Source organism: Dermacentor albipictus, chromosome 2 (genome assembly GCF_038994185.2).
Source record: "Dermacentor albipictus isolate Rhodes 1998 colony chromosome 2, USDA_Dalb.pri_finalv2, whole genome shotgun sequence".
In the NCBI taxonomy this organism is placed as follows: domain Eukaryota; kingdom Metazoa; phylum Arthropoda; class Arachnida; order Ixodida; family Ixodidae; genus Dermacentor; species Dermacentor albipictus.
In genome coordinates, this window is record NC_091822.1 from 144,110,136 (window position 1) to 144,126,231 (window position 16,096).

The 16,096-nt window shown below is 42.8% G+C and overlaps 2 protein-coding genes across 6 annotated transcripts in view; one reads left to right on the forward strand and one right to left on the reverse strand.

The window, feature by feature from the left end:
• LOC135904649 (F-box/WD repeat-containing protein 7-like) overlaps positions 1 to 2,078 on the forward strand; it is a 20,056-nt gene extending 17,978 nt beyond the window's left edge. For all 4 annotated transcript variants that reach the window (XM_065435516.1, XM_065435519.1, XM_065435517.1 and 1 more), the window contains exons 11-12: positions 38 to 200; positions 1,590 to 2,078. In XM_065435516.1, coding sequence (XP_065291588.1) covers positions 38 to 200; positions 1,590 to 1,743 — 317 coding nt within the window. In that variant the 3' untranslated portion in view covers positions 1,744 to 2,078. The remainder of the gene's footprint in view (positions 1 to 37; positions 201 to 1,589) is intronic.
• Positions 2,077 to 16,067, reverse strand: CSN7 (COP9 signalosome subunit 7). 2 transcript variants are annotated; one of them, XR_010565179.1, is made up of 9 exons: positions 15,931 to 16,067; positions 14,902 to 15,104; positions 13,256 to 13,331; positions 12,541 to 12,629; positions 11,060 to 11,262; positions 9,100 to 9,205; positions 6,585 to 6,706; positions 3,708 to 3,788; positions 3,336 to 3,426 (listed from the first exon to the last, which is right to left on the reverse strand). XR_010565179.1 is itself a non-coding variant. In XM_065435520.1 (8 exons), the coding sequence occupies exons 2-8, from the start codon at positions 15,082 to 15,084 to the stop codon at positions 2,311 to 2,313; spliced, it is 783 nt and encodes a 260-aa protein (XP_065291592.1). In that variant the 5' UTR covers positions 15,085 to 15,104; positions 15,931 to 16,067; the 3' UTR covers positions 2,077 to 2,310. The 2 variants fall into 2 exon arrangements, 1 of the variants encoding a protein (XP_065291592.1); XM_065435520.1 differs by lacking the exons at positions 3,336 to 3,426; positions 3,708 to 3,788 and adding an exon at positions 2,077 to 2,314.
• Positions 16,068 to 16,096: the final 29 nt, after the last annotated feature.

Sequence of the window (16,096 nt, forward strand, 5' to 3'; positions counted from 1 at the left end):
CATGTTTTAATTGAAGTGTACTTTCTTCGTTAACTAGTGCGAACCCTTCCTGGCGGTGCTTATGTGGGCACGCTGAAGGGTACTGGGCAAGGCAAAGTCAGTGCCTTGGCATCCGACATTGTGGAGCGGAAAATTCTCAGGATTGTAACGGGAGGCACAACACTTGCCGTCTGGGACTGGGCACCTCACGAGAATAATGGGTGAGTACAAGACCCACAATGAGCCAGTGAAATTGTCGTGGCACCCCGCGCTGGCTGTGGTATCTATGCTATGTATCAGACCACTGCTATATGCAACTGTAATGCGTATGCGCAGCGTTTGCTTTGTGCATGACAGGGCCCGAGCGCACGCTCATGTTCTCCAGTCTGGACGTGCTATGTGGTGCGGTCTGGGTTTGTCTTGCACCAACTTGACTGATGGATAGTGGCCACATCCAACTTGCGCATTTTGAAGCGCTATCAATAGCTCAATACGAAGTCTGCCAAGGCATCTAACCAGAAGCGGCCAGGAGCGCGCGCGCGCTGGCATGTGTGACTGTGGTCCGACTTTACTCAAGTTTCGCATGAATCGAGGCTTGTTCAGCATGGAAAACTAGTCAAAATTAGCGAGACCTGACAGCTATGACACCAGTGAGCAGGGTGGCCAAAGTTTACTTTCTATGTAGGCAGCCACGGCCGAGCGTGAACAGACAGTGATTGTCTTACAATGATCAGCTTCTTCCGGAAGTGCGCAATTATTATCAAAATCTGTGTATCGAAACTTGAACACAGATTTTTGCTACTTCAGCCTGTTTATTAAACTGCATCAATAAATGTGCACAGTAATAGTAGGAAGAAGCGCACTGATCCAAACACCCTTCTTGATTGATGTCAGCTATTGGCCAATCGCAGCTGCGTATGGGAATTCGCTATATCAATAAAGCGTCCAGGAAAGAGCAAGGAGCATGCTTCTGTTGAAAAGAGAGCGTTTGAGAAAAAGGCGACTTTGCACTCCATTTGTGAGATCCAGGCACCGTGCACGACTGCAAAATTTGGCTGATATGTTCACAGCAGCGTATGCCATCTCTACAGTGTTTCTTTTTTTTTACCAATCCCGAACGGTGATTCAGGACCCCCTTAATATTGTGCTGTCTAAACAAGCCCTTTCAGACAACAACTTCTTTGACTACATCAGCAGTTACCCGCCGTGGTTGTTCAGTGGCTATGGTGTTGGGCTGCTGAGCACGAGGTCGCAGGATCGAATCCCGGCCACAGCGGCCGCATTTCGATGGAGGCGAAATGCGAAAACACCCGTGTACTTAGCTTTAGGTGCACGTTAAAGAACCCCAGGTCATCGAAATTTACGGAGTCCTTCACTGCGGCATGCCTCATAATCAGAAAGTGGTTTTGGCACGTAAAACCCCATAATTTAATTTTTCTTTACATCAGTAGTGATACTATGCTATGACAGGAACAGTGTAGTTTTTAAAACATATTGCCGTTACATCGCAGCAGGCTAAAAAAATCGACAAGCTTCACTTCACTAGGTTTTGCCTGTTGCCAAACGCATACACTACGCAAATGTTTAAGAAACTCTCTTTTGTTTTGCAGTGAATGCCCTGTACTGTTTCTCGAGACGCTTGCAGAACGCGCTCAGGGGGACGGAAATGAATCGAACAAAAGCAGCGACAGTCCAGAGAGACAACTACAGCTGTATCAAGGCAACACTCAGGCTGGCGATACGAGCTGGTGTAACATCATGTGATCTTTTAACTCGCTTCATCCTCAAAAAAAGTCGTGTTGTGAAGTAACTGCATTGTTATTTGCCTGCTAATGCCTAAGAATCAAGCTAGTTGCGTGCACTATTGCTCAGCAGCTTCAGTGTGTTTGTGAAGTGTTATAAGTGAGCCGCAACTCTGCAGCACAACTCTTTTAGCTCAACTCCTGCCTGATCAAGGTAATGCATTTTTAGTCAAGCACCTACTCAGTGATCGACTGTTAATCTTATCCATATGCATTTTTACACAGTTTCTACCTTGTGCTTTCATGCAGCCACATGTACAATAGTATTTTTTGACAATAAACACGCTTTCACCAATGCGTCAAGACCACAATTTCTTCTTTCGTGCTTCTTCGGTCTCGTGCAGTCAAGTCAGATGCCATCCCAGAGTCCAGTTCCAAAAAATAATGCTGCCATTTCAGTAGCTGGACACAATGACAATGCACTGCTTCCTGCAGAATAACTGTAGTTTCTCTGTCTGGAACTGCTTTGTGGCTTGTCCACAATGCAACTTGTGCAGGAACTTGCAGTCCAGTTTTCTCCTTGCGTACCTCACCTGTGGAATGCCAGTACCGAGCAAGAAAAAATAAAAATAATGAAATCATTTTGACAACACACTTATAATCCCTTCCTTTGTTCACAATGCTTTTGCAAGCCAAAATTCTGTGCATGCAGTTTTTGAGACAACTTGAATAGTTCCTGTAACAGAGTGCTTTAGCATAAATACATGTATACTAGTGTAGAAACACCGTAATGCCGGAAAACAGATTAGAACAGCTAGCCCCAAGTACGACCCTGCTTGAAGTGGCTTGCTTAAACTGATAGCAGGCTCTTGACCATTTCCATTGTGTCAGGCATGGCCCCGAGTTGTTTGCGAGACATGTCGCCCAGCCAGTGCAATACAGGCTGGGCAACTGTCCCTTTACTGGAGATCTATGCACATACAAATCATAGAATGCTGGTCTGCAGTCATGCTGTGCAGCTCGGAGATTACGCCCCCCCCTAGCTTTGAGTGGCAGAGTGGGTGGATGAGCAAGTGAATGCATTTAGCCCATTTCCTAGCTCATTATTTGCAGTAAAGAGAAAAAACAAGAAAAAATGCCTTATTGACAATAAGGTGGCTGCTTAAACAGTCGGCATTAGCAAATAAAGCTGTGTAGTCCATCATGAAGCAAGAATATTGGTGAAAATGCAGAATCTCAAGCCTTCACCACTAGTATTATCTCTTCTGCTAATCAACTATACTTTCTGTGCTAAAACACACTATTATGGTAGTGCCAAAAGAACCTTATGGACACCGTCTTCTTAGCTGGCTTCAGTGCCATCACTCTTAAGTCACTCGGACCTGTGTGTGTGGTTTTTTTTTCTCAGTATGACACATGCCTAGGCCATACAGATATCACGGTGTACATAATCTTGTGTCATTTTTCAATGAAGAAAACCATAAACCTTGCGTTAAACAGCCGTTGCACAAGGACTGCATGCCGCATGGAGAGCCTTTTAACACTATCAGAACAGGTCACACACATGCTTATGCAAGCTACTGCACTTTCAAAACTGCACATATTGCCACAAAATAAGGCAGCATGGAACAGGATTTTTATTTTACAGTTTATACAGTGTCGTCAAGAAAGCGTTTGGTGAACTTCTCTTGGCCATTTCTCCATCCTGCAATGATAAAAAAAAAAGATTGACTGTAATGAAAGAAACGCAAGCTGCTCCAACTAGTTGCAACTGTGGGAAAGTATAAATAATTATTGCTTAATGCAAAATGATCAAATCTGCATGTTTTGATGCGCTGCATTAAATCAAGTTATACAAATAAACACACACCAATCTGACAGAACAACAAAGTATTGCATCCTCTACACCCTAATAAGAATAGTATCAAGAAATGCTGCAAATGAAAGTGAAATAGCAAAATGAGATTATTTAGCAAGAACGCTTACCTGTTTTCAACTCAAGCAGGTCAGTCTTTAAAGCCCAGGCGTTTTCTCAGCCACTCTCATCTTCTACTCTGATGTGGTAGCCTAGTGAAGGTAATTACCAAGTCCGTTAAAATCTCACCCTCCACACAAGAGTGACAGCAGTTGCGATAGTAGTACTAAGAAACTCTGCATAATGCAATCTGCCCCTTGTGTCGGCCAATTAAACTCCATTACAAGACTGAGGCCTTCCTCTAGTGTCTCCAACTACATAGCCAGGCCTTACACCTGCCCGACCAATCTTGTGCCTGCAAATTATGTGCCGATGTAGTCACTCCCTTACAAACATTTCCTTTGGCACCTTGCCGTTAAATGTTAGTAGTTATTGTATTGTTGATCGCAGCTGCAGCTTGCCACATCTACGCTTACAATGCATAGTTTGGTTCCAAGTGACACCATTTCTGCAATCCCAAGCCAGCACTGCCAGATTTTATGCTCGCACTCAGGCTTACAAAGCTGGATTAATCACCACTCCTACATGCTCATCACACCGTTGTTTAACGCAACTGCCATGTATGACAGATGTGCACCAATCTGCCCCCTCCCCCGTTGCATGTGCTTTGTCACGTTACCGTGAGCTTGCTCCTTTATCCCCTTGCTCACGCAGGAAGATGCAGAGCCAGACAGCACTCGGCAAGCCACCATCCTTCTCGGCACACCTTCGCATGTTTTCACTCACACACCCAAAGTATACAGGGTGCCAGGTGTGATAGCATTTTATTTTATTGCACTTTGACTTCATACAGAACATGACGTTGCTCTGCAGTCGGGTTGCTTTTTGTCATCATGCAGCACATGATTTGAGAGGTGCATTCATAAGCAGCCACTTGCAATCAAACCATTTGACCATCTGCATCCACGGAAGTTCCTATTTATTGTCCCAATATGCCTTTGCGGCTGCAGTAAAATTTCGCTACACTATATTGAAATCACGTATAAACACACTTCGTTATATTGAGGTTCTATGGAGAAAGAACTCGTAATAAGTTAAATACAGTAGAACCTGATCAATGCGTTCCCATTACGTGTGTTTTCCCGGTGCCAACGTTCGCAATCGAGAACATAAAAAAATGACCCAACAGAACTACACTCATTTTTTACCGGTTCATACGTTCCCGGAAAACACTATTTTTTGGAACCAACATTCAATACGTTGACAAATTGTGACCGCATATGTTTTCCGGCTGCTAGGTCCCATATCAACAAGAAAATGTGTGATGCGCGTGCAATCGAGTACTGTATATAGCTGCTGCTGTGGCAGCTTTACCGCAAAACTCGCCCGCTCATCTAACATGAAAACGCCAAGGCGCATGCAGTTCCTCATTTCGGTACCAGCAAATCTTCTCCAAGGTTGTTGCACGCGGCATTCACAGCCAATCGTATTGCGATAAGCATCTTCGCCTATGTTTCATAGCGCGTAGTGCTGTCGGAAGCGTAGCACACGCTTTTAATAGGCGATAACCGAAACGCACCGCCGTTCTCTGCTGCAGACTGCGATCGTATATGCTTTCTGGCCGCTAAATTCCACGTGAACAAGAAAAGGCACAAGCCGTGCACAATCGAGAGCAGTATATAGTTGCCTGTCTCATGTGAAAACAACAGCGCGCAGTTTCTCATTCCGGTACCAGCAAATCCCCGCCTGATTTCTTGCATGCCGCATTCACAGCTATCGCCGCCAAACCCATTGGGATAAGCATCTTCACCTATCTGTTTTACAGTGCGTGTTGCATAGTGCCATTGGTAGTGCAATGCATGCTTTTAGCAGACGATAGTCCAAACGCGTCGCCGTTCCCTGCTGCAGGCGCGTGATGTGGGCAACACGTTTCACTTTGGCAGCATCCGGCGTTGCCCACCAGCTTGATTTCATTTCGGTTTCCTGTTGTGCTCTTAAAACATTACACAAAAAGAAAACAACAAAACGCATCTCGTGTCGCCAGAGCACCACCAGCTTGACGCATGTCGCCGTCTCGTCTCGTGCCACAACGATCCGCACCGCGCTTCACATTACGTAGATGTCAACAATAGATGAGTCTCAATTTTTTTAGTCACTTCGGATCATACATTTCCCCGGTTAGCACATTTTCTTTTCTCGCATTTTTTTTCTAACATGTATGAACGAAATTCTACTGTACTTCGTTACATAGAGAATTTTGTTATATTAAGGTTTAACTATTTATTTGTTTGGTGCTGCCATCTAAAGGTTTTAACACATCATGAAAGAGCTATTCTGGAAATGTTTACTGAGTGGCAACAAGTGTGCAAAAGCTAGAAAATAGTTTGCCTTGTTGGAACGTGCACAGTATTTAGCCCACATTTGCTAGTGAGAAATTGTTCTCAAGATGCCCGGCAAGTTGTTCCTCTTTCCTCCATTTAGATTTACACCTTCAGCATGCAATAAGCACCTATTCTTGTTTCTTCAGGTGACAGCTAGTCCACAAAACTCGCCCATGTGAATGCACATGTAGTAGCATACAGACAAAAAAAGAATGTGGAATACCGACATCGACAATGCACTGTGCAATGAAAGATGAAGAAAAAAAGAGGAGGCTTGTGACGTAACACTGACAGTCTCTCAGTTACAGTATGGGAGATAGCAGGGAAGAAAATTCACTTGTGGATGCTAGTCAAAGAGAGAGAGAGTGCCTACATTGGCAGTGAAGCTTTCTCCTGGCAGCAAGGCAATGCAACATTTCAATTTCTTTTATCTCCTCTAATGAAAAACAAATTCGAAAAATTTTTGCAGTAAGGCGCTCCCCTAGATGGCACCTTACAACTTCCGGCGTACAAACAAAATTTGTAACGGAGCCTGGTGAAGAATTATATGGTAAATAAAAGACACACCCTTTGCTCTTGGATGCCTTCTTGCCCGGCTTGTCCATGTGGCTGTCCTCCCGGCCATCAGCACCCATCTGGTCGTCCACATCTTGTGATTGTACCTTCAGGTTTTTCTTTATGTTTGCAACCTAAGGGAAAGCATCCAAAAGAATGTCGAGTCGTTCGTTTCATGTAATATGACATACTCAAACGAAGCCCAATGTTTAATTTTTGCCTCTTGAAGCATCCGCCTGCCAGCCTCTAATGTCTTTTTCATGATCATTTCTACAACTCGTGTTTGTCTCGGCTTCCGCCTGAAAATTTGCAGCATACATGAAGTGAATTTCACAAGCTCCGATTTCAGTAACATTTCTGGGAATACAAGTTTCTTCAGCTTGGTTACCTTATATCATGCAAACTTGGAAGCCCTTTCGAATGTTTCTATACCTAATTCTGAAACCTTTTATGAAAGGTACAATAGAGAAAAACACTAAACCAGTTTAGTCTGATACATTGTTTAAGATCTCTATGGTCATCAATTTCATAATAGGTTGATTATTAGAAGAGAAAAGGAAGCTCAAAGTCCAATTTTTCAAAATTTCCCACCAAAACCACAATGCTGGTACGTCAGTATGAGGTACAAATTTCAAAGTACTTTTTTTTCATATCTGGACTGCATTGGCTCAGTGGAAGTTCCCAAAACTTGCCGTGTTCACTCCTTCGCTCCTTTAGTGCGCAATGAAGTAGGGGTGTGCAAATATCGAATAACAGATTTCAAATCAATTTTCAAATCTAATCAAGAAAAAGAAGCCATATAACAAATCGAATATCACAAAAATTATCAGAAAATTTAGTGGTTAGAAACTTTAGGCGTGTAATTACGACGATGCACATGCTCGGGAGTCTAGGAGCATTGCATAAGAAGAATGTAGCAAGCTATCAGTAACGTAGGTACACTGAAATCGAGACAATTTATGTGGTCTGCTCTTATTACAGCTGGAAATATTTTTTCATCAATGAATTGATGTCGAATAGAATCAAGTGATTTTTTTTTTTTTTTGTCTCAAACTAGTGCGTGACGTTCTGTTATACTGAATAACAATGAGGTTCTCAGTTTAATAGTGGACCAGTGTCTTGCAGCAAATTTTATTTCATAGAAAGTTGTGCTTTCCAGCTTTTTGTTTGTTTGTTTTTCCAAATGACAGAAGCATTATGCTAACTTCACAGCTGGTGGGTTACTGTGAGGGCAATCTGCACAACAGGCGAAGAGTGACTACATCGGGACTACGCTTCGTCAGACTATATCAGACGTGCCTTAACCAAGCGATTCTTTTTTCCCCCCGACTTTCATTAGTTGGAATATTGTATAATTAAAATTTTCGTAGCATCCCCGTCGAATTCGAATTAACGAGCTTTTGCTGTAATATGTTTATACCGGTGGCTCAGTCCTGAAATCATGCGTGTAGGTTAGTCTGGCAGCTGTTGAAGCGGCGTTAAGTTCATCACCGCATATCCAACACGATCTGCATGCCTATTGGCAGCTAATCAGCCAGTGCTTATATGAACTTCCTGAAATATGCACTTCTTTTGTTGCCCTTCCCTCTGTCTGCGTTGCATTATCGTGTCGATCGGTCCTGTTGACTCGGACCGGACAAACTTTGTAACGACAGAGGTTGACCCGGCCGATGTGGTGCTGTCAAACATGTGCCCACTTTCTGTGTGTTCAAAGTAGAAAACTAACGTAAAAATTAAATTAAAGCTATTAAACACAGTGTAAATCTAATGCGCACCCGATTTTTTAGCAAGAAAAGTATGTGTTGCACAATGGCAGCCGGTTTCCCAAAGTCAGCTTCGCCGCAGTGCGCAGTTATGCGGTGAAGCATATGAACGCCGCAAAGGCTGTTTTGGTGTCGTATCCGATTGCATCACGCCGGCAATTTCTGCCCCCCCCCAGAGATGCTTTATAGTCGGGTAAATACCGTAATCGGGCATTGTGAGCTACACTTATGCTTGAAAATTCTCCTAGGGTGGGCCGAAAATTGGCGTTTTCGACCAGTGATGACATGTCTTCAATGCATTCACTGTCCCTAAGCTCCCCCCAACAACACAACCCCAATAGTTGGGGTCACCATAGGGGTTAGGCACGTGCCTGCTGACTGGCTAAGTTCGAATTATCTGGCAAAAGCTAATTTGAGGATCACAAAATACAATGAGAGCTTGAGCCCATGTAAATGCATGAACAACGGCCAGGACCTTTGGTTGGGATCAAATAGATCGAAAAATTGAATTAACGGAAGTAGACTGTATACATACAAGCCTACCAGGTGTGTATGAACAGTACCATATGATGTTATGACACGAATAAAACAAACCACTCATGCTTTGCTAAGAGACAAGATAAGTAGTATAACACTGATTTAAAAGTTTTTCATTTTTTTTTTTAATAAAACTGTGCTTCTGGTAACATTGGACATTGCAGCTCCAAAAAAGTAACAGCAGAAATGAAATACAAGACACGCATAAGATGCACTGGGTAATTCACCTCATTGTCAATGTGCTGCTTCAGTTTCATGTGGGAGTCCTTCATGGCATTAGCACGGGCAATCTGGCACTCAATGCTGTTCACTACAGTCTCGCAGCTTGTGCACCTAAGGTGGAGAAAAACATCAATAGTATTTTAATATGTGTCAGTTAATGTGGAAGCAAGTGCAGCCACATCTTCAGTTGCTGTTCCATTCTGGTTAATAAGCTATAATAATTGCAGCCGTTAAAAATAACCAGTTACATATTGCAAGTCAAACTGAAAACAGAATGCTAGCTTTGCAGTCTTTTTTTGGTATGTTCCAGCCTAAAAGTGCGAGTTGAAGAGTTCTCCGATATTACCTAATCAAAGAAAGCACGATCCAGTGGCAACAAAAGACAAATTTCCATTCTGAACCCAATATTTCAGCACAGATGCACAACTCTGGACTTTTTACCATCCATATTGACATCATTCCTGTGACATTGGTTCTATGGCACATTTTCACATACTTGAGACTTTTGCGAGTATGAAAAGCCAGCAAAAAATGCTGGGGTGAGTTTTTATATTTCATTTAGAACGTAAAGTCATTCTCTTATATTTTTTTATTAATACACAACAGCTAAACTTCTAGCAGACATTGCCAAAACTTGATGTCATGAAAACATTGCCGAGTCACAGGAGGCTGTTTCAAGTTAGCAGTGCCACCCATCATCCTTATGTCCTTTTCAGTCTAACAAGCTCCTGATGACAGTAAGCCCCATTTGCAATTCCAGATGTGTATTCTACCAACCTAGCTTAACCTAATGTTTCGTTTGTTTATGTCCCCTATTATTTGTTCATTTACAGTAGATCCTCATTGATATATTTCCATTACGTATGTTTTCCTGGTGCCAACGTTCGCAATCCAGAACACAAAAAATGACCCACCAAGTTACGCCCATTTTTCACCGGTTCATACATTCCAGGAAAACCTGGCTTTTCGGCACCAACGCTCAGTACATCACCAAATTGCAACTGTATGATATGTTCTCCGGCCGCTAGGTCCCATATAAACACGAAAATGCACCAGGCACACGCAATTGAGAATATATAGCTGTCCGCCATGGCAGCTTCACTGCAATACTCATCCGCCCGTATCAGGCGAAATTGCCGGCGTGCACTCAGTTTAGACCCCATGTGAACGAGAAAAGGTGCGAGGCACCCGTGATCGAGAACAGTATATCTCAATAGTCTGTCTCGCGTGAAAATGATGGCGCACACAGTTTCTTATTCTGGTACCAGCAAATCTCTGCCCAGGTTGTCGCACACCGCATTCACAGCTATTGCTGCAAAACCTACTGCGATAAGCATCTTCACCTGTCTGTTTACAGTGCATGGTGTATAGTGCCATTGGTAGCGCAACTTCGAGCTTTTATTAGGCGATAGTCCAAATGTGCGGCTGTTCCCTCTGTAGGCAGTGCGATCTGGGCATCGCATTTCGCTTTGGTGGCAACCGGAGTCGCCCAACAGCTCAATTTTGCTTCACTTTCCCGTCGTGCAGTAGGAAAACAACAAAACGTATCTCGTGCCGCTGGATCACCACCAGCCCAACACGCGTCTCGTGCCGAACGATCTGCACGATGCTTCGCATTAATTGGATCTTAACAATAGTTCAGTCCATAAAATTTTAGTAACTTTGGATTGTACATTTTTCCAGTTAGTACCTTTTTGTTGCGTTTTTTTCCAAAACATAAGAACGAGGTTCTACAGTATTTGTACTATATACATACTGTGAATCACAATGCTCATTATGACAGGAATGATGAAAAGTGAATATAGTGTGTACAAAGCCAACAATGGCTTTGTACACAATATATATGTATATATGACAGCGTATATTAAAACAAGTGTAGTTTTCATGTTGGCTTGAACAAAAAATTTTTAGCTATAACTCAAGTTGGCTTAGCGATAGTGCAAAACAAAATGCAGCGTGGATTACCATTCTTGGAGCACTCGGATTATGGTGCTGACGTCCTCCGGACGGATGTCCCTGCCAATGGTGTAGTCCACTTCCAGCTGATTGTTCTTCTGGTCCAATTTCCCTCGCACCACGTCCGCGTAAATCACATCGATGATCAGATCTTCCAACTCCCGCAAGTTTTTCATGTCAAGTTCTTTTAGCAACGTGGAGTATGGGATGCACTGGATGGGAGAAACAGGGTATAGCAGCATTTTTTATACATCTTGGGAAGCATGCAGTGGAAGCACTTTTCACCAGCTACAGCTGAGACCTTCGAATAAATGGAGAAGGAATCATGAGATGGTGATATGACAGCAAGTTTGTTTTGCAAATTAATACACCCGTATAATGTGTAAAGAGAAACTTTAGGTTATATTATGAGATTTGGTTTCTGGTGTTTAACACACAAGCTATGAGAGACACTATAGTAAAGGGCTTTGGGTTGGCTTCATAGATGAGCATTGTTGCATTCCATCACTGCTGGAATATGGACGCCCCGGGCGGGAATCAAACACGTCAGCCTCCTGCTCAGCAACCGTATCCATAGCCACTGAGAAACAGCGGTGGATAAAACAAACTTTAAGAAATTCACTTGTAAATTGAACATCCGAGCAATTCACTCAATATACTAGAAAACTGTTCACGCACTAAACCCTTTACCCAATTCACAAGCACCCTCCTGTGCAGCGCTGCACCTTTTTCTCACTAACAGTGGCTCTTGTGTTTGTTTGTTTTTTTTTCAAATGAACGGAGGAAGAACTGCACATGACAGCACTTGGTTGTGGAATGAATTATTTCATCACTACAGGCCACGTCTTCAACCTTTCAACTGATAGATGCCGCCAGCTGTGCACAAACCTGCAGACTTAAAATATTTAACTACACTGCCATCAGCTTGTTAAATCGTTCCATAGGAAGGCTGACAATTATGAACAACATTTATTTACTATGTGGGTGTACCTAGGCGAAGGTGCCACAGAAATAGTACAGCAGTGGTGTAACGGTTCTAATCGGCTTGAAATATTGCTCCTATAAAGAAATCGCTCGCTGCATTCAGACCGCTTTAAAGGATGACCGGATTATATGCATGAATACACCTGGTGGAATTTCATTCTGTATCACTACAGTTGTTGCTGAATGTCAAAACACTGAAGATGTGAGAAAAGTAAAAGTGCATCACACGGTTTTAGTCTTATAACTATCTTAAATACTGGACAGATATTAAATGAAAGCACTTCCATGTGTCACATAAGAGGTTTAGGTTGATAAGTAAACTCCCATTAGCTCACCAAACTTAAATTTTCTTAGCTCCCTCTTCCCTCTTTTGCACCTGAGCAAACAACTGAATGAACACGAATGCTCAGCAAACATTTCTTAAGCTGGGACTGACCTTCCCCTCTCTTCCAAAAACTTAGCCCTTACTGATGCATGATAGTGAAAAGATAAAAAATGTGCACTACCTTTGTTTTTGTTGCTAAAGACACTATTGTGAGGTGCCTTAATTTTGTAATCATAGCTGGTGTTAATGGTGGAAATTGAGATTTGTTCTCTGCAACCAAAAAAAAAAAAGAATTATTGCACAAGGGTCACAAGAAATGACAACACAAGTACAGTAGAGCTGGGCAAGTACAATAATGTTTTAGTAAAGTTACACTCTCGAATTCTATGAACAGACACAACAACCACAGCAAAGTACACAATGGCTAATCAAACTATCAACAATGAGACAGAAAAAGACAAAATGGTTTGTAGTTATTTCACACTAATCCCTGTGTCAATGTTTACAGGTTTAAGAAAACAGCATAAGAATGGAGAAACCTAACCAGCTAAACTTCATTAATAAGCACAGAGACATATTTTTGACAATAGATGGATTAGAACTAGTAGCCTGACTTCATGCTAATAGCAACACCAAGAACTAACATGACCACAATCACGATATTTCAACTCACAATTTGTCGTTTACACTCTAAAACAATGTTGTTTCATCACAAATATGAGCTCTGTAACTTTGGCCCTATAGTGATGTCACTGCGCTGTGCTGCTGTGTGATGCCGCAACTTTGCAGTTGTGTCACCAGACAGTACAGGATTGAAAGCCGAAATATTTTGTGTGCGAATAAAATCAGCAAATAAAAAACTGAACAAATGGAAAAAAATAATGGCTGCTACTCACCATGGTATGTTGCATAGGTCCCAAATGCAAACAAGTTGAGAAGGTTTAGGTAGCTGCTGTGGGGACCATTTGCCAGCTAGAAAGGAAAACAAACCAATCGATGTTGAATTTTATTGTTGTACTATCCAATAACTGATTGTCATTTGCATTGTTAAATACCAAGAATTCTAGCATGCAGTTGATGCAAAAGTTGGCAATGACAAAGTGGCTCACCAGTGACACTTTTGTGTGCTATGACAAGCATTACACTGTGCGCATACCATTTGTTTAGCATTTGCCAGTGTTAAGACTAGAAAGGGCACATCTATAACTCAATAAAGAGCTCGTAGACTTCTTTATTTCATGATTCAACTACCTTGCAATGCACCTTTTCTTTCAAAATGATAACAAACTACAAACTAAGTGCAGTGCAGAAATTGCCCACAGAATAGACACATACTGCCTGTCAGCTCCCCATGCACCTGGTGTGTGCTGGCTTTTGAACTTCAGAGATCGCAGATGCCTACCTAGTTGCCAACGTGAAGGAAGAGCTCTGGTGCAAAGGCACCAATAGTCCAGAAAAAATACCATAAATTGTGTATACGTTGTAATGTGCAAGCAGAGAGCAGTACTTCTCATGTTGGAACAAAAGCAGCACAAGAAACCGTTTCTAGCAGCGATGCGGCACATGAAAGCTGGAGTAAAACACAGCCTCCAGTGATCTGAAGGCTGCTGCTTGGAATGAGGCTTCTAGTCGGCTGCTTGGCAAGTTTTCTTTTTTTGCAGGCTAGACTATGCAAACCCTCTTTCTACTTTGCTCATATTTTCTGACTAAGCAATGAAGGTGGCATGACAGTGTACAATGGTAATGAAGTGCAATGAGCTGGTGGAGCAAAAAGTCAGAACTTGAAACATTTGCAGCATCTCTACGGGAAAAGTTAGCTTTACAGTTTGGGCATGCCTTCTAAAGCACTATGATGACAGCATGGTGACAGGAACTGCACACGCATACCAGCTACAGCTGAAGGAAAAGTATCTACAGCACATTTCAAATTCTTCTGCTCAGAGACTCTCATTTTCTCCCAATAGATTTTCGACATTATTCCATCAATCTCTGTAAAAGCTTTAATCATTAATACAGCACAGTGCATACAGAGCCTTTAAAAAAAAGTAAACGTAGGGGTTTTATGTGCCAAAACCACAATATGATGAGGCATGCCATAGCGGCAGACTTCAGGATAATTTTGACCACCTGGGCTTCTTTAACGTGCACCTCTACCGTGACAACATGCAAACGGGTGTTTTTGCATTTTGTCCCCATAGAAATGCGGCTGCCGTGGCCAGGATTCCATTCTGCCACCTCGGGCTAAACAGCGCAACACCACAGCCACTATGCCACCACAGCGGGTTAATGCCCTCTGGGATGCTGTGAGCGCCCACTCAAATGCACTGAAGAACTCGCAGCATATGCAATTTGCAGTCTTGTGCAATAGGCCAGAGAGTACATGCTATTTCCCCGACTAAAAATATTATACTAGTGATAAGAAAAAGTGGCATGAGCTTCTTTTAGCCTTAAAAATAATACTATTATATTTTTACTAGCATGGATAAACAGATGAAATTCGTAGCACTGTAGCTCAGTGAATGTGATTCGGTTTACAGCTTACCTCCTGAATATTGGGCATGTCGAGTAATTCTCCAAAGACATGAACGCCAGGGGCTTCTGTGACCTGCTTGATGAGTTCGGCGGCTGCGGCGCCTTTCGCTGTCTTGGCCAAGAGAAGGTACTGTTCCAGCTGAGATGACTGCATCACGGTAGTGGTGGCGGCGGCGGTTTTGTTCTCACCCATGGCTGCCAAACCACACTATTCTGCACAATCCAGTAAACGGAAGAGACGCTCAGAACACAACCTGCACTAGACTCATCACTCGACCGAGCTCAGCAGCAGGTTCTTCCAAATTCTCAGTCGCACGTTTCCTCACGAAACCATAATGGGAAAACAGCGAGAGCTCCCGCGCTGAGCAGGTTGGGCAGTAGTACAGCAATAAAAGCTAGGGCAAGGCGTTTGCCTACGCACTGTCAGTCGCCTGTTCCATAGGTCACCGGCCGTATTTCGAGACATCGGCAGAAATCAGTAGTCTCCTCCTGTGAAGCTCGCGAGTTTGATACCGTGCGCAACACATACACGGAAAACCACTAATCCCGCTATGTGAAACGCGTTGTGTTTCTGCCAAGCCCGAACTGTCAGACGACTGGACGTAGTCAAAACAATGAAATGTACTAAGCGGATTGAACTAGAGTCTAACCTAAACGTTTCAACAGAATATAACTTAAGTGACCGTAACATTTACGCTTTATGTAACACAATTTTGGTAATGACAGTGGTGCAGCAGTAAGTTAAAATCGTCATCTCGTAAGTGCATGCCACAAGCTGCCTCGACAATACTTTAAAATCACGTCCTCGTGAAAGATATTGAATCGAAAAGCATCCCACACAGCACCATGCTGGTCTAAGACAGGTTAAATGCTCTTTTAGCAATCAACACAAGCTATCGAACAGTAAATATTAGTTTAACAACGGCAACTTGGCGACTCTACGGCGAGTACTCGCCAAAGCAAGAACACGCGTTCACACGGTTGAAACGATTGCGGCACACAACGTAGAAAAGTGTTTGTGAACAGAACACATACTTACGATAAATATGGTTATATAAGAAAAGCTAGAGCTGCAAAAGACAGCTTTAAAAGGGTGCTACACAATCTTCAACTATATAGACAGCTTCTAGTCTATTCAACCCAGATATAAAGTACAAACGGAATCAGCCAGCAAGGGGGAATGGTATGGTTTCGCACTCAATATA

Coding starts and splice junctions, on each gene's coding strand:
- CSN7 (XM_065435520.1), bottom strand. CDS start 15,084: ATGGGTGAGAACAAAACCGCCGCCGCCACCACTACCGTGATGCAGTCA. Junction 13,332..14,901: donor ACATGCCCAATATTCAGGAG/GTAAGCTGTAAA, acceptor TTTCCTTTCTAG/CTGGCAAATGGTCCCCACAG. Junction 11,263..12,540: donor CTTTAGCAACAAAAACAAAG/GTAGTGCACATT, acceptor TCTCCCATCCAG/TGCATCCCATACTCCACGTT.